General features: G+C 38.5%; 1 protein-coding gene across 1 annotated transcript; it reads right to left on the bottom strand.

Moving 5' to 3' along the window:
* Positions 1-6,513: 6,513 nt before the first annotated feature.
* Positions 6,514-19,734, bottom strand: LOC122066114 (guanosine nucleotide diphosphate dissociation inhibitor 1). Its single transcript, XM_042629935.1, has 13 exons — positions 19,394-19,734; positions 17,954-18,016; positions 17,768-17,851; positions 17,535-17,642; positions 17,239-17,411; positions 15,248-15,359; positions 15,031-15,111; positions 14,883-14,945; positions 14,647-14,748; positions 10,592-10,716; positions 8,084-8,294; positions 7,905-7,979; positions 6,514-6,901 (listed from the first exon to the last, which is right to left on the bottom strand). The coding sequence occupies exons 1-13, from the start codon at positions 19,478-19,480 to the stop codon at positions 6,851-6,853; spliced, it is 1,335 nt and encodes a 444-aa protein (XP_042485869.1). The 5' UTR covers positions 19,481-19,734; the 3' UTR covers positions 6,514-6,850.
* Between the last annotated feature and the right edge of the window lie 2,067 nt (positions 19,735-21,801).

The following is a 21,801-nucleotide window of genomic DNA, read 5'->3' on the forward strand; positions in this document are numbered from 1 at the left end:
AGCTGCTTGCTTCTCTTCTTTGGGGAATCTAGGCCTTCACTAATACTTTAGGATCATGGCATGCTTCTCAAGGACCGAAGATGGAGGAATTTCTCCTCCTCCACTCTTCCCCTTTTCACACTCTTTTCTTCTATATCTCTCTTCTCTTTTCCTCTGTGTCCTTTTTCTACCTACTCCCTCTTTGGTGAAAAGGGAGCACTTTTTATAGGTGTTCGGGCTCACTTTGGCAGCCCTACCAAAAGTGGTAAATTCCTTGGTAGGTCTGCTATCAAAAAATGGTAACTTTTCACGGGCCTAACAGACTTTGTTTCCTAAAAAATCAATCTTTCACGTGCAAAATCAACTTTTTCTAACCAGTTTTGCTAAGAAAAATTGGCTGGCCACTAGAAAACTGGTGGGCTCAGGCAGAATCTAGGGCAAAATATGTTGATCGATCCTCATTCTGACTTCTTGGAGCGATTTTGGGAGATCCAGTGGTTCGATTTCTACGTACGATATATCATCAGAAACACCTTTCCGAGCACTATCATATGGCATGGGCTTTGTGTTCCTTTTTTTATCATAAAAAATCAAGAATAACAAAGAGGGGTCTTCTGCCTTTTTACGAACTCGGGTCTTTCGGCAATCCTTATTTATTCTATTTTCACACCATTAGAGAGTACTTAGAATCGATTCATCAATATATAACATTTTAGTATCATGTGCCATAGGATTGGGTCCAAAATTGGCCATGGACCGAATTAGGGTTTTGGGTCGGAATAGAGTTTCAAGCTGCATTAGGGCTATGGGCTGCATTAGGGTTTTTAGGGTTGAACTAGAGTTTTGGGGTGCATTAGGGTTTTTACGGTTGAACTAGGATTTTGGGCTGCCTTTTGGATTTTGGGATGCACTAGGGTTCTGGGTTTCCTACTGGGTCTCGAGTTTCTGCCGATGTCCAGATCATCACAAAAGACCTAGATTCCCTTCCGATGTGAAGCACTAGCCTTGATCGTTCCCTACTTGTCATCACTCTCAGGGTGGCTGAAAAAATTGGGTGTCTACACTATCTTCAAGTCTGAATATCTAAGACAGTGTTGAAGGGAAATGCCTTCTCCATGCTCACAAAGAACTTCTTCTTCTAACCATGGATCAAAAAGGGGCTCAAATCAGAAGCATGATACCCTTCCAATGACTTAATACCACATTGAGTCTTGCTTACTAACGTGAAGACTCAAAATAGTTGATAAACAATGCGAGATTAAGAGGCCTCTTGTGCAAGGAAAAGAAAACAATAAAGCTTAGCCCCTGCCGGTAACCATGAAGTGTGAGTCGTCCCGGGATAATCACATAATACCGAAACACCAAGGGGACAAATTTATGAAAAGGGAGGTGGAACTCGGCCTTGAAGACCTCGGCCTAGAGACATAATTCTTTAGCACTCTTATGACTGGCCCGATCGGTGGGGGCGACAAGCCTAAGGGTATACAATCCCGGAACCTCGCAAGTAATCCTCAAATGTTCCAACTAAAAATCCATCATGGTAGGGAAGATGTTCTGGGCCACCACCTCCAAGAAATTGTCATTCCAAGCCTTCACCTTGGCGATGTCCTCTCTTAAGGTTCCTTCATCCTCGAATCAACAAGAGGTAGAAGGTCCCTCATCTCCACCCTGGGATAACAGGCAAGAAAATGCTGGGACGAACAGGAATTGGGAGAAGAACCTGTGGAGACATACCCTCTACTGTACGAGAATAAAACCTCTTGCCCTCAGTCTGGGTTCTTTCAGATGAAGACTAACTACCAATGCTATCTAATATAGAGAAGCAATAAGAAGGGAGACTTACTTTCAACATGCCAATAACGAAATGAAGGTGTGAAAATCGAAAAGGTATGGGAACCGAACGAACAAGCTCTGTGAGGCTCTAAAATAGAAAGGCAATATCTAAATGAGGATAGAGGAGGGTTCCCCCCCCCCCTCACTTATATAGGAAATAGAGAGGATCCAACTCCCTTGTCCAATAAGGGTGCACAACATCAGACGACGTTCTAAATTCACATGGTACGTTCCCAAGCTTCAAGAACACTAACATCATGTGCCAAACTCTGATAGGGTAGAGGGGTGCACCCTAGACCCTGGAACGAGGCTCAGGCTATGGCCGAGAAAACTTGACCAAGGGTGCCCTAGAACCTCGGACGAGGCTTAGGCTAAGCTCGAGCAACTTGTCTGGGAGCACCCCAGACCCTTGGACTAGGCTCCAGCTGAGGCAGAGTAAACTTAACCAAGGGAACCCTAACCCTTCGGATGAGGCTCCGGTGAGGGCCGAGCAAACTTGACTAAGGGCTCCATAGACCGGGTGAGGCTCAAGCTAAATCCAAGAAAACTTGATCGAGGGCACCATAGAACCTCGAACTAGGCTCAGGCTATAAGGCCAAGAAAATTGACCGACAACACCCTAGGCCCTTAGACAATGCTCAGGCGAGAAAACTTGACCGAGGGAACCATAGACCCTCAAAAGAGGCTCATGCTATAAAGGTCAAGCAACTTGACTAAGAGCACCCTAGACCCTCAACTGAGGCTCAGACTAAGGTCGAGCAAACTTGACTGAGAGGACCTTAGACCCTCGGACGAGGTTTAAGCTAAGGCCAAGAAAACTTGACCAAGGGCGCCTTAGACCCTCAAACGAGGCTCAGGGCCAAGCTGAGCAAACCTGACCTAGGCCACTCAGTACCATCATACAAGGCTCAGGCCCTAGCCTAGCAAACTGGACTGAGGGAACCCAGTAGTCTCCATCAAGGCTAAGCTATACTAGAGCCGAGGCTGAGCTAGTTTAGGTCAAGGCCAAACTTTGGAAAAAAATAAAAATTTCCAGTTCTCTAGGTCCCTATAATCGCACTAGAACGAGTAGGGGGGCTCTGATATGCATAAAAATAACCAACCAATGAGCAAGCAACAAGTATCACGAGACAACTGATGTTGGCAATCCAAAAGGAAGCCAAAAGTGATCCATAGGGAAGAAAATATCTTTAGATCCCGAGATCTAAAGAAGATCCCATTTCCTGCCTTTTGATGGATTCACGGGTAGACTAATCTCTCTAAATAAGGAAGCTAGTGAAAACTCCCAAAGGAAGAAGGATCCTCCGTGCGTAAGGATGGAAATCCGTCAGACATAATCTCTCAACTGACCTCAAAATCCCAAGTAAGGAACCATCTCCAAGCATAAATCTACCTATAAAACGGTAGAGAACACAAGGTAATAGTCATCTCACATCTTCTCACAATTACTCTTACCTTACCTCACTATCACTACTGCTATGTGGAACTGACTTGAGCATTAGAGAGTCCACTCCTGGCTTATCTTACCTTGTACTCAACTGTGCAGGACCTCCACATCAACACCTAGAGATTTCTAGAAACAAAAATTATAAAGAAGAAAAACTAGAGAAAGAAGCCAAAGACTCAAATAGAAGTTAGACACAATCCCCCAACCCCTTTGGCATTGCCATCAACAAGGGAAATCTGCCTAAACATTAGAATTAATCTCATGAGATGTGAAATCTTGATCTTCTTTGAGCATCTATCTGAAGTTCATATTGAATATGAGGCGACAAGGAATTCATTGAGGGAGACATACTTTTTTTGCTGCCAAATTAGCTAAATAATTCGCCGCCAGGTTTGCTTCTTTGTAGCAATGAGTGATTTTTTACTCGACGGGATCAAGGAAAGATTGAAGAGATAGCCAATCTTGACAAACAAACCAAGGAATTATTCCATTACAATATAGTAACTACAGTAGAACCACATTCCACCCATAACCTTTGTATCCGAAGGTCCCTCATAAACAACAATCCACACCTAGCCCAAAAATTCCTCAGACACAAAGACAGTCCTTTCCAGGTTGTCACAAATAATTCCCCCTAGCTCCAAACCTCCTGGGGTTTCCTATCGAGCACCCACCAACATTTATTCTCTCTCTCTATACAATAAAAAAACCACCCAGTGAGATTCTTGCCCTTAGATTCTTAGTAATTGACTCTCTCTGCCACCTAACAAATGGCATACACGTGAGAATTTACAAATATATATAGGTCAAGAGATCGTTTTCTAGTAGTGTGGCCTCTACACTAGTGCAAAGCAATGAGAGACCGCAAGGGAATCAACATAAATGAGATTTTTTATTTCACAAGGAATGGAACGGTAATTTAATTTTGCATGCCCCAATGTCTTGGTGTAGGGGCCACAAGACTAGGCAACAACTTTCGTTTTCCCATAAATGAAAATGAATTTTCTCCCTCCTCTCCATATGAAATGATATATCTATCCCTCTATTGTGGGGGGAGAGAGATAGACTCTGGAGCACTATTATACCCTATGCACCCAGACATAAAACACAAACCCCATATATGGGAAAATGGCTTCTGTTGGAGAATCTAGTCCTCCACCCAGAAACATGGGGGGGCGAAATGACAAACCCACCCCCATGAAGTGTAAAATGGCGCCCTAGTTGATGCTTTCTTGTGTGCTCCGCTTCTCAAACCCATGCTCCCCCATAAGAAACACTTTTCCTATATATATATATATATATAGAGAGAGAGAGAGAGAGAGAGAGAGAGAGAGAGAGAGAGAAAAAAGAGAGAGAAAACGCTACCCGATAGTGTTGTGTACACCCAAACACATGGCGAGTGGAGCAAAGGCATGGGCATCTTTTCACAACCTAGTTTCACTTCCCCATGTTTCTAGTGCACTTAACATTATTAGGTAGCTTTCTTTTTACCATATATATATATATATATATATATAAGAACCAAGTGTAGGTAACACCAACATACAAGGCCCATGGACGGGGCACGATAGCATCTTCAGTCCACAGGGCAAGGGACAACATGGTCTTTTCCGCATTCGTCTATGTCTTGGCATAGGCAACACCAGACTGGTAGGTTTCTTTCTCACATATATATGCGACAGTTTTCTATCCAGGGGTGGTCCCTATGTTTGTGTCCAGGAGTGGCCCCTACGTCTCTGTCCGAGAACAGCCCCTACACCAGACAAGGGGTGGGAAATGACCATTGTGCCCCACCAAGGGGGCCGCACCCTTGCATCCGGGTGCAAGGGCCACTCCTGGACAGAAAAACACTTACCCCATATATGGGAGAGAGAACACTACCTAGTTGCTTAGCCTGTACACCAACACAAATACCAATGAAAGGATGCATCAAAGCATCCAATAAGGGGGTAGGATGGTAATTTCATCAAGAGATAGGGTTGTCATTTCACCACCCCTGTGTCTAAGCATAGAAGCACACAAACATTAGCGCTCTTTACTTATATATATATATATATATATATATATATTACAACCCACCCCAACCCAGGCTCAATAATCTTTTTTAAATACTTCTCAACCCAATCACGCAGGACGGGACTAAGGGCACAAAGGTCCATACTCGCACATTAAATAGAAACAAGAGAATGATTCAATTATCCATATCCATATCATTTTGACTGCTTTACCTACCTAATCCATTTACCGACCGGGTCACACCAGATAGGGGTGTCAAAAGGTGGATTCAACTCTATTTTAAGCAGGCTAAATCGATTTCGATCTAGGAATGAGGGAAACCAAAACCAATCTATTAAGTAACTTTAGTTTTTGATTAATTTCGATTTTGATCCAATACGACATCAATTTATTTATTTTTTTTCAATATCAAATTAATACCAATTTAGATCGATTTGCTTTCAGACTTGAACCATAATGAAATCTTACATTCTTGACCTGTAATGAGAAGATTTGGTGAAAACATTTAAATGTATAACGAAATCTTTGTTTATCATTATAAGGAAAATATAACTAAAAGTAAAACTAATAGATAACTAATTACTAAGAAGATAACTAATATTGAAATCAGAAAATGAACCCTTCTATCAAATCATTCAGTTAACTATTCAACTATTTTTGTATAGTGAATAATGAAATCAATTGAAACATTGCTATGATTTACAAATCAATTTTCCTATTCATAACCTTATATTCATTGATTTGTAATAATTCCCCTTACAATTAAAAATTAAATAAAAAATCTCACTAATACTGTAAATAAATATATAATTATTAATCTACTTATAACCTTGTAATCACTTCTTTTTTATTTATTGATTTCAATTTGATTATCTGTCGATTCAGTTCAATCCAATTTTCAACTAGTCCCATCATACCTCACTCCAAAACCAATCCAATAAATATCGGTCTGATTCGATCCAAGTTTTTTCAATCGGTCTCGGTCAATTTTATTAGTTGGGGCTAGTTTTTGACACCCCCAAGGCCAGGTAACGGCATTTCAAACTCATACCCTGTAGGGTAAGAATAATAAGCCTGTAGCGCCTAAGAGGGTACTGATTAGGCCAATACCCAACCATCGGCAGCTCTACTTGCAGGCATTTGCAACATATCCTTATATTCAAACCCTGAAACAGCATTTGCATAGAAATTTCATTCTTACTAAATTACCAGGAGCAAGCGAGGCAGCACTTATGATATCACTTAAAAGAGTGGGTATCCATAAAAAGCCCTTTGAAACAAATTTTGCTCCCCAAAATCAGTCAGTCTGTTATCTTTTGTACCTATCTCTAGGTTTTACGTACATCACACCCTAATGTACGAGCTCACCATGCATGACAAATGCTCATGATGAAATATGAACTACTGTTACAAACATAAAGCCATATGATCATGTCTGATATTATCTGTGCTGGAAAACTCAAATTAACAGTAGGTTCAACCCACTTCAGCGTTCATTTCCACCAGCATCATAGCCTTGTAAAACAATTCAAAAACCACGCAAAGACACCACCCTTTCTGCTGAATGACATTTTCTCATTCTTCGGCGGCACTTGCAGCACTTAAGTCCACACTAAGGTCCAGAACCTGCTCACAAGCAAATGTAGCTTAGTTCAACCTGTTTCAACCTGAGTTAGCTTGGATTCTCTAACACAGGTTCAGCAGCTTGGCTGGATTATCAATTTAAATCCTGTCAATGGCAGACCACTTTTGGCTCCTATAGGTATGGGCATGGGCATGGGCCAGCGGCAGACATCATGTGATGCCAAACCAGCCTTAGCAAGCTGCACACCACCAACCCTAACCTTAACCCAGTGTTGTCAGTTGCACAACACTTCAAATTGAGATATTCCAGTCAAACTTGGGACTAAAAGATTCAGATCTTCGATAGACTACCTCTATCCTATAGAGGGTTCATGGTAGTTAATTTCACACATTGTTCAAATTACCTAAACATTAAACAAGCTCCTGTCTCCTGCATGGATTGCATGGGAAAGTCTTCCTGTATCACCCTCATATCTGCCACAGGAAAGATCCTGAGGCCCAAATTGTGTGGGGAGGTGGGGCTCAGGGTTCACTGCTCACATGTTGAGTTTTGAGCCTAATGAAGTTGACCATGTGGCAAAACAAAGTTTTGAAAATCCATTTAAAAATAAAATTTTTTGATAGTGAGTGAAGAAAAATGGAAAATTGCAAATACAAGGGAAAATACCAACAAACAGGTGGGTTATATGGTTGAATTAGGCTCTCAATTTTGACAGGGGGTCTATCCAGACCCTGCCATATCTATCAACCAGATGGAACCATCACATAATCTTCCACAAGGCACCAGGTGGAATGCACAGGAAGCTCTTCCCATGAGGGCTGGGAAAGATCACTTTTCCCTTTCAAGGACCAAAAACCAAAAAAAAAAAACAAAATTGTGTAAATCAACTCGTACATGAAACATGATTTCCTTTTACTTATGGGGTTGGGGTGTTGAGGAAAAGCCAATCACAAATATGGCCATAAAGATAATTTGGAGCTGCATTCTCCAATTTAATCAGACCAATAAATAATCACTTTGATTGAATGACTATTTATTACTTACCTTCCCAGTGATCATGGTATACATGTTGAGTACATCCATAACGGTAGACTCGAAATGTGTTGTGGCATCATAACTCTGCCAGAGAAAAAAACAGAAGCCGTGTTCAAAAGGTGTCTGAATTAACCAAAGATGAAAAATAAAATGGAACAGAACTGCAAAGATGCATCAAAGACGCTCACAGTCGATATAAAACAATTGTCCAGAGAAGGTTCATTGACAGGTTCATATCTATCATAAACATCATAGAATATCTCGTCAACAGGCCCTAGAAGGTCAACTCCTGGCTTTAGTTCAGTCTCAGGATGGTTGGTCTCTGCCTCCGTTGAAACAAATGCAATGAATTTACCCTTCGGAGCAACGTTGTGTGAATAAGAACAGCAGAAAAGGTACCTGGTCAACCAGATTCACAGAAAACATCAAAAGAAATTGACATTCCAAAACATGGTATTCTATTCGTCGAATACTCAGCTTAACAATGATAAGCTTTCTTGTCTTACAGGAAAAATGATGCAATCCTTCCATTACATAGAAGAGACACTCTAGCCTCTCCCTACACATGTTGCAAAATGAACTGATTAGATGACAGGGACTACCTTAAGTGACAATCATTCTCTGGACAAGTTGTCATAACCCCAGACCCACAAATGAAGTGCAGTTACCATCTTATGGCTTGGTTAAGGTAAAGGACGAGACAGATTCACATGCACTCAAGGACCATGATGTATATTGTGAGATTCTGGGGGATACTTCTGATGTCTAGCTGTGTTTATTGAAAAGCAAACCCCGAAATGAAGGTAGTGTCAGCATGAAAAGGGCCAGGTCAATATCAAAGATCCTCCCAAGTCTGAGGTAGCCTCATATCCTCCTACTAGTTAGCAAGTAGAATACAAATATTTATCAAGTCACTCTTAGCCATGAAATGAACGATCACCCTTGAGCCCCCAATTAAACACTGGTTAAGCAATCAGAAAATAGCTTTCAGAAACCTGATCAACATTCCAGGGTCCAAGAGGCCATAAGATGGCTAGTTTCGAAGAAACACCATTTACACTTGACATGCTGAGATAGATCATAGAAATGATGCAATAACTGCATGTATTTCTCAGATTCCAAGTATATAAACAGGTCCAGGTATGAATGTCTCATGCACTCAGTGTGGAAACAATTACTAGAAAAAGGGCATCCATTCAGTGTATTGAAGTGTTACCAAGCGGATAAGACAGATTGGGGATATGGGTGACACACAAAAGCAAGTTCTCAATAAGCTCTTGCCAAAGAGTGAATTTTTGAAGTTTTTTGCATAACAAATAAATTACAGCGTTCTTTTATTGGTTATGGTGGTGTACACCACATCATTTTTTTTTTACGAGTATTTAAGAAACAAACCTATCAAACTTAGTTAGCCAGCACTTTGGTAACATTGATCATATTGTTGTTTATGTGTAACATGGTTGAGATGGCACAAGGAAAGCCACGGTGGTGGCCGGCTGCTTAAATGACTAGGTAACATTTGGAAAGGCCAAGGTACCCATGGCGATATATTACATCGCACGCCATATTTTCCGGGTATGTCATTTTCTAATCTATGTAAACAGGATGCGGTGCAGGTGTTGGAATCTGACACAAACATGGGGTGTAAAAAAAAAAAAATTGTGTTAAAAAAAGAAGATTTCAAAACAATGTTTTTTAATCAAGGTCCATAGCTTCATCTGTGGACCTTGGGCCTATTATATCACCATATGTAAACACTAAGGAGTAAGAGATTCCCAAACAATCGTCTTTAAAACAAAGACTATACACCTCCGACTCTTTTAAGAGATTTTATGTGAGACGAGAGAGGAGAGGGGGCCTGTCGAAGTCAAAGACGAGGGAACGGGAGTAAAATGAAGAGGGCAAGTCGTCAGACACTGATTAGACAAGGGTGAAGGGACACAGTTCTCAAATGTTGTTCCTCCCCCCCCCCCTCTCTTTCTTCTTCTCCCTCCAGCACTGCTCTCTCTCTCTCTCTCTCTCTCTCCGCTGTTTTTTTTTTTTTCAATGAAACGTAGGGGAACTCATCAGAAGGAAAATCAACCATGAATCCATCCTACACCCATGGCTAAATCCATGTCCACCTGTATTTGGACGTGCAATTCAGCAATGATATATAGAGGATGAATCCAGTAACAGTTTTTTATAGGGTTCTTAAGGTCAAAATATAGAACATAAAGGGGTATAAGTGAGAATTTAAAAACAAATAAGGGTAGAAATTAGAAATGACAAGCAAGTAAATTTGGGCATAATTCATGAGCCTCCCAATTGACCCATCACCATGCAAGAAAGAAAATAAATTTTCCATTTAGTTCCAACAAAATTTCAGCCTAGTTAAGGTAGAAAACATTTTTCAGTCTTTTCCTTGTTTCAATCCAATCACAAGCAAGTTTGAGAAGAAGCCAGAGAAAAAATTGTTCCTATTCCACCACTCTTCCAATATTTGCATGTAGTAAAGAACAGCCTAAAGAGTGTGGAATTAGTACTATAATAAAGCAGAACCCAGTCATAACCATGAGCTGATCAGTCAAGCAAGCATATGAATTTGGCAAATTCATGGATACAATATTACGAAAGAAAGACTGCAAAATTTCTGAAACACAAGTAGAAGACATGAATATCAAATCCTTGCTGGGAAAAGTTGCAAAAGTACTCACATGTCTGATCTGCGACCCAGTTGTTTCTGTGGCAGGATGACCTGGACTGAATGAGAATCGTTAGTGTTTGGTATGGGATGGCTCATAATACAGATAGCCCTTGCAACTCTCCCAACCTTCCTAACCTGCTTCACCATTGAAAGTCCATTACACACCAATTTTCCAGGTTTCATCTCTATTTAAAGAAAAAAAGAGCAACCCAGTGCACAAGGTTTCATCTCTATTTGAAACCAAAAAATAAAGTAATAACAATGCAGATCAAAATCTACACTATTTCCCCCTCCCCCTTTTATTTTTTTACTGCAACACTTCAAATTTATGAAACTCTTTTGACTAAGCCTTTCCCAACTAAATGGGTCGACTACATAAATCCTGGTTCTCCATTCAACCCTGTTTAAAGCCATTACTCATAGTTAAACTTAAGGCATCCATATCTTTTGTCCATAGTTGTCAAGGCGTTGCCAAGGCCGCGACTTGGCATCCTAGCGGAAATGGGAGTGCAAATCGGTACTACGATTTACATGAATCTGAAATGGCGGGCGCCTTGAGTACATAGACGTTGCCAAACAGACGCCATGGGCACCATATGATGCCTTTAGCCTAAGTCGGTCGCCTTTCGGTAGTAGGTATTTTTTTTTTTTTTTTTACAATTTCTCCTATCTAACTCAAGATTCTATTTTCAATATTGTGATAGGCTGGTGTAGTTTAATTCCATACATGGACCTATATGTTAACAAGGCTATAAAAGCTACTTACCTATTCGTCTTTTTGCCCGAAGTCTCAAACTGACAAACCCTCAACTCTAGTTTATTGCTTGGGAGAAGACGAGAGATTAGACCACCGGTGACTGCTTTCAACCATTGATTCCGGCTCTGGCAAGGTATGTGAACAGTTTATTTATTTTTTTTAGTTCTTCTTCTTTTGTTTTTTCAAATTTTATTCTCCTTCTGTATTTTTTTTCTTTCTTCTTCTTCTTCTTCTTCTTCTGTATTTGACTATTTTCAATTCTTCTTCTGCTACTGCTTCTGCTTCTTCTTCTTCTTCTTCTTCTTCTACTAGATACTACTTCTGCTCTGTTTAATTTTTTTTTTTCTTTTTTCTTTCTCTATTTATCGATTCTGCAATTAGGGGCTTTTCGTTTCTTGACTTTCTTCTAGGTAGGATGGTAAGTGGCTGGAATTAGGTGGTTTTCGTTTCTTCTGTGGTTGTGGCTTTAATTTTTGCTTTTTGGTGATATTATCCCATTCTTTGGCAGGGTTTCTATCCATAGTTGTCAAGGTGCCAAGGCGAACCAAGGCAGTGGAGGGTTGCCTAAGCGCTTAGGCGAGAAGGCGCACGCCTTAAGGCGAACAAGGTGACAAATTGTTATTTTTTATTTTTCCTATTATCTAACATTATTTAGTAAGTTATATATAACTTTATCATAAAAAATCAAGATTAAGCAACATCAAGTTATTAAAAATCAACATTTAGCCATATTAAATCATAAAAAATTAACATTAAGTCATATTAAGTTATAAAAAATCAAAATTTAGAGAAATGCTCTGGTTCTATAATAAGTTTGACTGGTCAAATGATATTATTTTTACATGAGACTTTTTGTATCAGTTATAATATAAAACCAGCTTTCCAACAAGTCTAAGATTACTTAAATCTAAGTTGTAATGAAAAATTTATGCTCCGGTCAAACTTATTTTTAAGTGCGCGAATGCTGTTAAAATCGCCTGAATGAAAATAATTTTATGGATATCAAAACAAAAAATTATTTTACCGGACTTTTGGTTTTTAGCAATGTTTTAATATGATAGAATTTATAAAATTTTCATAATTTAGAAAAACTCTAGCATTTAAAAGTTGAAAATCGCCCCTACAACCAAAATCCAGTTTTTCTTCTTGGACTAGGGTGTTGACTTTTTATCCTTTTGGAATTTGATTTTTAAACTATTTTTATTGGATTCAAATATGGGGTATTTGCTTATTTATGAATAATATCTTAAGTAAATGAAAGCATATACTTAAATGATATTTAGCATAAATAAGTGCCAAAACACAAGGCGGCATGAAGTGCAATAAGACAACTGTCGCCTAGGCCACAGGAAAACCGCCTGGACGCCTAGGCGATGCCTTGACAGCTATGTTTCTATCTCTCTAGTCTTTATTACTTGGCTGCAAACCTGCAACTACAAAACAACCATTAGTTGGATTCTTAGTTTATGTATGCAGTGTGAGTCAGGTGAACCTACTAATGTTTATGATTTTTGATGACTTGATGTATGTCAATAATTCATGTTGATTTTTGATGACTTGATATGGCTATGTTGATTTTTGATGATTTGAAGTTGCTTAATGTTGATTCTATATGTTTTAGGATATATATTGTAGGCTTGTAGCACACTAAATAACTTTAGAAAATAAGAGAAATAAAAAATAATACATGGTCGATTTGACCGCCATGGCAAGCCATAACGGGCGATTCATCACCGAATCGAATAACCACCCCTCTACCGCCTTGGATCGCCAAGACGCCGTGACAACTATGCTTTTGTCACTACTTCTCCCCAGGTAATCTTCGGTCTACCCATGGTTCAAAAACTCATATTTCAGTGTCATTTTGGTTAGACCAAAATGAGTGAAATTTCAACCAAAACAGTGCATATTTTGCCAGCATGTTTTGGTTGGCCATTTCGGGGGCCGAGCAAACGCCATATTAAGCTCCGATACTTCAGAGAGACCTTTATTTTAGCCTATGTAAATATATGTAAACCTTTATATTGCAAGAAAAGCCACACAAAGTGGTGGTTTGGATTTGCATCCTTGGTTGATAGTATACACTGAACCTTATGTATACGTGTAATATTGCCTGTTCTTCAAATTGTTTTAGTACTAGAAGATAGAAAAGGCAAGTAAAACAAGTTAATTATGCATCATAAATGAAAAAACATAATATTGATTAATTATTTATGCAAATAGTACAAGTACAAGTACAAGTAACATAAACACCCAAGTCCCAACAATATAATACTGCCTAAAAATAAATGAGTATAAGGTACAAACAACAAAGTGGACTGAAATTAGCAATATTTCGATTGAAATCAGTGAAATTTCAACCAAAATTGTGCCGATCCCTTAATTCGCCTCCTGTTTAGTCTCAACCTTGTCAAATCAATGAAATTAGCGATATTTTGCTGAGATTTCGGCAAGTTTTTGAACTATGGGCCTACCCTAGTTTTTTAACTCCTCCAATTTGCAAACTACTGGTAAGGACTACATAAATCCTGTTTCACCATTCAACCCTGTTTAAAGCCATTACTCATAGTTAAACTTAAGGCATCCATATCTTTTATCACTACTTCTCCCCAGGTAATATTTGGCCTAACCTAGTTCTTATAACTCCTCTAAATCTGAAAACTAACACTCTCCCTTACAGGTCCATTCAATGGAAACCATAGTACATGCCCAAACCACCTCAATCGACTCTCCTTCAGCATGTCACCAATTGGAGCCCCCTTAAATCAACTCTAGTCTGCTCCTTTTTTATTTTATCCGCGCTGATCATGTCACTCATCCACCTTAACATCCTGACTTCAGCTACATTTATTTTATTGATGTGTTGTTTCTGACTGATTGTAGGTGGGATGTTCTTGTAGTGTCTACTGTTGATGTTGATGTGTTGTTTATTTGTCCCTAAACACTCAGCTTCATATAACATCACTGGTCTTATGGCTGTCCTATAAAATTTCCCTCTGAATTTTAATGAATGCTTCAATCAAATAAACTCTCGAAGAACCCTTCCATTTAACTCACCCTACGTTAATTCTGTGAACATCTTCTCAGTTTCCCTTTCTTCACTTAGAATGGAACCAAAATATCCAAAAATGTCACTCTGAGGTATCTTCTGGTTTTGGTGTACTAACTCTAAAACCTTTTGACTCTATATAAACCCTCCATGTTCTAACCTGACATTTATCTTTGCCTTTTCCAAAGCAGGGTATTCATTTTTAGCCAAGTCCAAAGAATCATCTGCATTTCCACAAAGTTGAACTGAAAAACATTACCTTGTTGGACAAGTAGGAAGGATCACAGACAACTTTCTTGCACTTTGCAGTTTCCCCTTCCGATGTGACACCAAAAACTTTTCCTTCTTCGTCAAACTCCACCTGACATTTGAACAGGAACCTCATTTATGATATCCAGCGAAACCAAGACAATATTTTGACAAATCAGATCTAGAATCTACAGAAGTGCCCACAAGCATGGAGAAACATGGTGTAAAACCTTAAAAAGAATGTACCTTGCACTCAGGTTTGTTCAGCATGTATGTTCCACCATAAACAGCACTAAGTCTTGCAAATGCCTAGAAGAAACAAATCAACAACACAGCTCAAGTTAACAGAACAAACATTTGTATCAGGTTGCGAAGAGTAATAGAACAGACCAACCTGTGGAAGCTCCCCTAAGCCATATAAGGGATAAATGTATGGAGATCCTCCTTGAAAACGTGCAAGTGACTCCGCATAGAGCTATTAAAGAATGAAACATAAAGCAATGTAATAACATGGCAACATAGATAGAAAACCCATACCTTCTTTTTCTTAAATAAAAATATATTTAAAATATATATTAAATTAAACGATGCACTTTTGGGCATTGTCTTACCTTCATTCTCTTTACAGTATCCAGGGCAGGCTGGTCCAGGTAGTGGTCATCTCTATGAAGTGCCAATGCATGACCAATGAAGTCCACAGTGTTGTCATCAAGACCATATTTGCTGGCAAGAGGGAAAAAAGAAATCATAATCAGAACAACATTGGTTAAGTTCTATTCTTGGAAGAAGATATGAACAATAATAAGAAAAATAAAAGAAAATAATCAAGTTGTGTCAAGAATCTGTGACAATTGTTGGGGTGATACAGGCTGCCTCTTGGGCTTCTGCAGGAATCCTTAGGAAGTCCAAACGATTTTGCCACAGGTTTGTTGACCATTGAACCAGGTAGTCAAACTGCTCAGAATACTTGCTACTAGACATCAATGGTCCATATTAGCCAAGCACCATCTGTCCTTTGAAGGCCATTGACATGTTTAGTGGATAGCCGAATCCAAATGACCCAATCGTTCAGATTATTCAAACCAGCTGTTGGACTGTTGGAGTTTATGTGATATTTCACTATTGTTACAGAAAGCATGCTTTTGGAGAGATTCAATACACACAATGCATCAAAATCTTAACCAACAGCCCCAACGTGCATCCAATACCTTAAAAAAGCAACCTTTATAATACATAGACTCAACCTCAGAGAATAATCTTGTATGGACCCATCAGACCATAATTGTCACAGCATCTAGGCAACTTAAGGCTTTGGAAGGGGCCTAGACACAAGGAGACACCAAAGCAGTGTCGAAGGCACCTGGACGCCTAGACAACGCCTTGACAACTATGCATCAAACTATTCAAACTGTTAAAAATAGACACTTAGACTGCCAGATCTCAGACTGACGGGCCAAAATGGTCTGACATCCAACTATGTTTAATAGCTGCAAGATTGTATTAGTTGGAACACATCAAATCATGGTTCTGACACTGCCACATGAACAAACATGTTTCAACTAGAGCATCCAATGCTTCCTCCAACTCCATTGTCCCTGAAATTACTAACATTGCTATAACATAGTCCAGCTGCAATTATGCATTCACTAGCACATTTAAAATTAAACTAACATTATTGTGTGCCAAAATAATAATAATAATAATTGGGAATTATTCCTTTACATCAATATCAGCAACTTGGAGCTTAGTTGGCATTCCAATTTCGAGGACTTTTTATCCAAGTCACTAATTATACATGTGGTAAGTCTCAAACCAAAAGCAATTAGTATCCACCAATAGAAATGCCCAAAAGCATTTCATCAGATGGATGTATGGATCTGTAGAGTATGGTTGACTCTAAACCTCAGAACTGTTTAATAGCTAAAAATACAAGGGAAAAGTTAAATAAATAGTAACACAATTGAGATGGCACCAAAAACTTGTCAGTTGGCCTTCATAATCCGACCATCAAAGCAAGTTTGCCTCAATAGGTCACACAATTGTCATTTCCTCCAGGTGACAAAAAGGGAAGTATTTTCATTCTCTCGTGGGTAAATCTGCTATACGGTGTGGACACCTTCACATCACCTACTACTTATCTGTTAGGTTTCACCCAATATGGTTAAAGAAATCAAATCTTAAAATAAATATATATACATATATATATATATATTGGTCATAATAATAAAAAAAAAATGGAGAAAAGAACACTACCCGGTTGTGCACTGCTGCGCCCAGACACGGGCAGCGAAATGAACATCCTACCCCCTGTTGGATGCTCCCATTGCCCCCCTTGGGTTGGCGTAGGGGCCACAAGACCAGGTAGCATTCTCTCTCTAAAATGGAATGATGAATATAGGGGAAGAATTCACTTGATGGTGGGCCCTACCTACATGTGGCGTATCCAGAGATAATCTATCTATCCAACAGCTCTCTAGGTGGCACAAATAGTCAGCAGACATCCTTTCCAGACATTGAAACATTTTCACCATAATAATACTATTAACAATAACAATAACAAAAATAATAATAAGTGGATGGAGAACCAAGATTAAAAGCATACGCAATAAGTTCTCTTGTTGTCACTCTTCTAAGATCCATCCCCTCATGTGTTTTGGGGTCATTTTCATCATAGTCTTGAACATAAATGAAGAATTTACGAGCACGGCGCTTTTCAAATAAACCCATGAGAGGAGATTTAAGGGCTTCCATGTCAGTTGCTGGCACCTTGTGAACCTATTGCAGTGATTAGAAGCAATGGTGAGTAATGGCCAGATGAACTCCAGAAGATAAAACCAACAATTATTTATTCAGACAAAGGAATTTAACCAACAGTTTAGGAGTGCTCAGAAGATTTACCTTTCCTTTATTGAAGACATAGCCACCATCTACAGCCTTAAAGTAGAGATATTTTGTAACATCAGTGTGAATAAGGACACGGACCAGAGTACCATTTGCCATCATGAACTAGACAAGAGAAAATTCAATATTCAGGTAGAAGTTAGTAACAAGGAAGAAAGATGAAACAACAAACAGAATATATAGGATTCAAGCATCATAGCTTAATCCAGAGAAGAGCCACAAACAATTACCTTTGGGATCATGTCCACATTGTAATCCCTGCTAGAGCCCAAATGTGCTGGAGGCTTATCATTTCCTCTAAACCTTTTCCAGAGCTGAAAATAAATGCAGCCCATGATTGTTAAAAACTGTCTAGCTTTAATCAATGTGAAGAACCTAGTCAGAGGCCTTGTAAGCCACTACAACAAAAATAGAACCTGAATGAGGTTGAGCGATGTTGACTCTCCTCCGTAATAGTCATTCCTATCCATGTGCAGGACCTGGTGAATAAAATATGACAAACTTGAGAAGGCCAAGTGACACACAAAAAAATAAAAATCTGACATGCATACATACGGTAAGTCATAAAGAAGTTACACATTAAATTTTTTGTTGCTTTACCCACGAAAAATAAGAAAAAGCAAAAACAAGTAGAGCATCAATACTATCTATTGGAATAATTAAAATTCAAATATTATTGTTCCTTAATAATGAATAAGAACTTAGCAGATCTATGTTAATCTGCATCTAGGCCATTCTAAAGGTAAAAAAAAATAAAAAATATTATCTTTTTAACAAATAATAAATAAATTGCCATCAATTTTAGATTATGAGAATAATGAAGACTGGAAAAAAAATAAGCAAAAAATTTCATAAAGTTGTACCAACTAAATACCAACTACTAATGCTACATGTGCTTCTACATATCCAAAGATGCTCGCACATGTTATTCGTTCAATTGACCAAAACCGTCTACTAAAATATCTTGAACTTCATCATATTATTCAGACATGAGCACGCTTCCTTGGGTTTGACATCAATGTTCAAGTTCAACACCAAAAGGTGAGGTATACCCGGCTCCCCACCCCCAATCCCGGGTTTCACATGTCATGCAGATCAAACCCACTTCTTGGTTGTGCTCCAGGACAAAAACCAATCCAAGAATGTTCACCTGTTTCCCTGAGGGATCCTTGTCAACAGCTAAACAGAATCACTGAGAAAAAACTATTGTTATACAAAAGATGAAGTAAAAGCAGCATGTTCATGTTTTCTCATTAGCTTAAACTGATCTTTAAAAGGACAAAAGATTGTTGTTCTCATGATACCTTACCGCAATAGTATAACAACATAAACACTGTCTGCTACAAAGTCGGGTTTTGTCCTGAAAGACCCGCTAATCTCTCTCCACGCTAAGTTATCACTAACCCAACATTCCAATTACCACTTAAACTCTTAATATAAGTAGACCAGTCATCAGAATCCATAGGAAAGAACAAAATGCTAAATGATACAAGATCCATTCCCGCAAACTACTAGACGATCAGACCTCCTATGCGTCTATGCCATAAAATGAATTTAGTCGAATCAAATCAGAAGCAGACACAGAAGGGGTGAAAATGGGTTTAGTGACGTGACAAGCAAGATTCATCTCTTATCAGCAGTACGCTATACCTAATTGAACACATAGAGAGAAAGCAAAATTCATTGAACCAACGAAATCGAAGAACGATTGCGAGCAAATCTGCAAATCCATTTCTTGATTAACTTAAATAGTCAACAAAAACTTCCAAAGTAGGTGATGCAAGATGATAGAACTGCGAATTGGACATGAACAAAAGAAGAATAAAAAATTATCATCTTAGAATAAAAGGGGAAACCTTGAGGCCATCAACAGAGAGAAGACCACTGAGGATGCATTCTTTGAGCCCAGTCCCAAGCACTATAACATCATATTCTTCATCCATGGCGAACGGAGAGAATAAAAACAGATCAAAGCAGTAGAGGACGAGAGATCGGTAGTGGTTGAGAATACGAGGGTTATGTGTTCATCAATATGTTTATATATACACTGGGGGGACTTGGGAGCAGAAAGAGAAAGATGCTTTGTTGATTTGGGGAAGCTCAAGGGTAAACACAACAATTAAAAAGCTAAAAGAAAGAAATTCTTATGACAGAATTTTCTTAAACAAGAAGATCAGGGGCATCCAGTATAATGTGGTTTTCCACCAAAAAAAAAATCCAGTATAGTGTTTTTTTTTTTTTTATAGAAAAAAATCCAGTGTAGTGTGTTGTTGACGAAATGGAGGAAACCTAAGATATGGGTGTATTCTCGAAAATACCCCCCATAATTTACTTTAATTTGCCAATGTCCCAACTCCCAACTCCCAACTCGTTTTGATAGAGAATTTTTTAACATTGAGAAGGAGACGCGTTACCGTCTACAAGTTCAAAGCACGAGGAGTATCAACATTCAAGAGCGTGACCTGCGTCAGAGGAGGTGTTGTGCAAGGCTGGCTAAATATATATATATATATATATATATTGAAGAAAGTTCTGATTGGGAGCTCCTACACACTCTCTCTCTCTCTCTCTCTCTCTAAAATGATCAATTGAATAAAAAAAAGGATGTTGATGGATTCTCACACAGGAGCATAATTAGCAAAAACCGAAATAGCAAAAGAACGAAAATGAATAGTACGGGTTTTAAAACAACAAAAATTTTCAAATAATACGATCAAATAAACGGTCAAAAAAATATAGAACAGTAAAAATCGAAAAATGGACGGTATGGGCTTTAAATGTGTAGATTTCAAATGAACAGGACTAAAAAAACGACAGTATACTCATATAAATTATCTTCATATATTGAATAAAAAAAGGGATGTTGTTGGATTCTCACACAGGACTCATAGTTAGCAAAAAAGGGGAACGGCAAAAGAACGAAAACGGACGGTATGGGTTTTAAACAACAAAATTTTTCAAATGATACGACCAAATAAACGGTCAAAAAAACAGAGAACGGTAAAAAACGAAAAACAGACAATACGGGTTTTAAACGTGTAGATTTCAAATGAACGGAACTAAAAAAAGGCAGTATACTCATATAAATTAAGGAATTATTACATGAATATTTGCATCTAGTGTTCAAAACAACTACAATAACTAACATTAATGCCTATACATCCCATGTCTCATTATAAGTTTTAAGAAATTTTTTTTTCTCTGAAAGCAGTGAAGAACACTAAACATTCTCGTGTAAGTGGCCCAAGGTGGCTAGTGGGAATCGAACTTAAGATGTCCGAGTCTACGGCTTGCATCAAATTCGTTGCTCACCAACTGCACTACCCCCTTGGGTTAGTTTTAAGACATATCATTAAATATCATCCAACATCAATTCTAAATTCATACACCACACATGCCCAAAGTCTTATTGAGCAATGTGACTAGGTTATGATGTCGTTCATTGTTGTCAACATAGTCAACACACTCTCGAAGAGATATATGGTCAGTTAGAGTCAGGAGTCATCACTTTAAAAACATTTTTCAGCAAATACGTCAATTTATAGCTCAATTTTGGGGTTTTTGCATTGAATTTGAGTTAAAGGTAATATCATGAGAAATATAGTCCATTGTGTTAGCTTCAAATTGGTGAAAGAATTAGGTCGATCGGAGTTTGGGAGAGAGATATATGGACAATTAAGTTGACATTATGTTAAAAAATCAAGTCTTAATAAATGCCATAAAAACGGGAATGTGTTTTAAACATGTTTAGAACGAGAATGCTTGAAGTTTGCCCAAAGTCTTATTGAGCAATGTGACTAGGTTATGATGTTGTTCATTGTTGTCAACATAGTCAACACACTCTCGAAGAGATATATGGTCAGTTAGAGTCAGGAGTCATCACTTTAGAAACATTTTTCAGCAAATATGTCAATTTATAGCTCAATTTTGGGGTTCGTGCATTGAATTTGAGTTGAAAGTAATATCATGAGAAATATAGTCTGTTGTGTTAGCTTCAAATTGGTGAAAGAATTAGGTCGATCGGAGTTTGGGAGAGAGATATATGGACAATTAAGTTGACATTATGTTCAAAAATCAAGTCTTAATAAATGCCATAAAAACGGGAATGTGTTTTAAACATGTTTAGAACGGGAATGCTTGAAGTTTGCCCAAAGTCTTATTGAGCAATGTGACTAGGTTATGATGTTGTTCATTGTTGTCAACATAGTCAACACACTCTCGAAGAGATATATGGTCAGTTAGAGTCAGGAGTCATCACTTTAGA

The sequence above is a fragment of the Macadamia integrifolia genome, unplaced genomic scaffold, assembly GCF_013358625.1.
Source record: "Macadamia integrifolia cultivar HAES 741 unplaced genomic scaffold, SCU_Mint_v3 scaffold224, whole genome shotgun sequence".
Classification (NCBI taxonomy): Eukaryota; Viridiplantae; Streptophyta; class Magnoliopsida; order Proteales; family Proteaceae; genus Macadamia; species Macadamia integrifolia.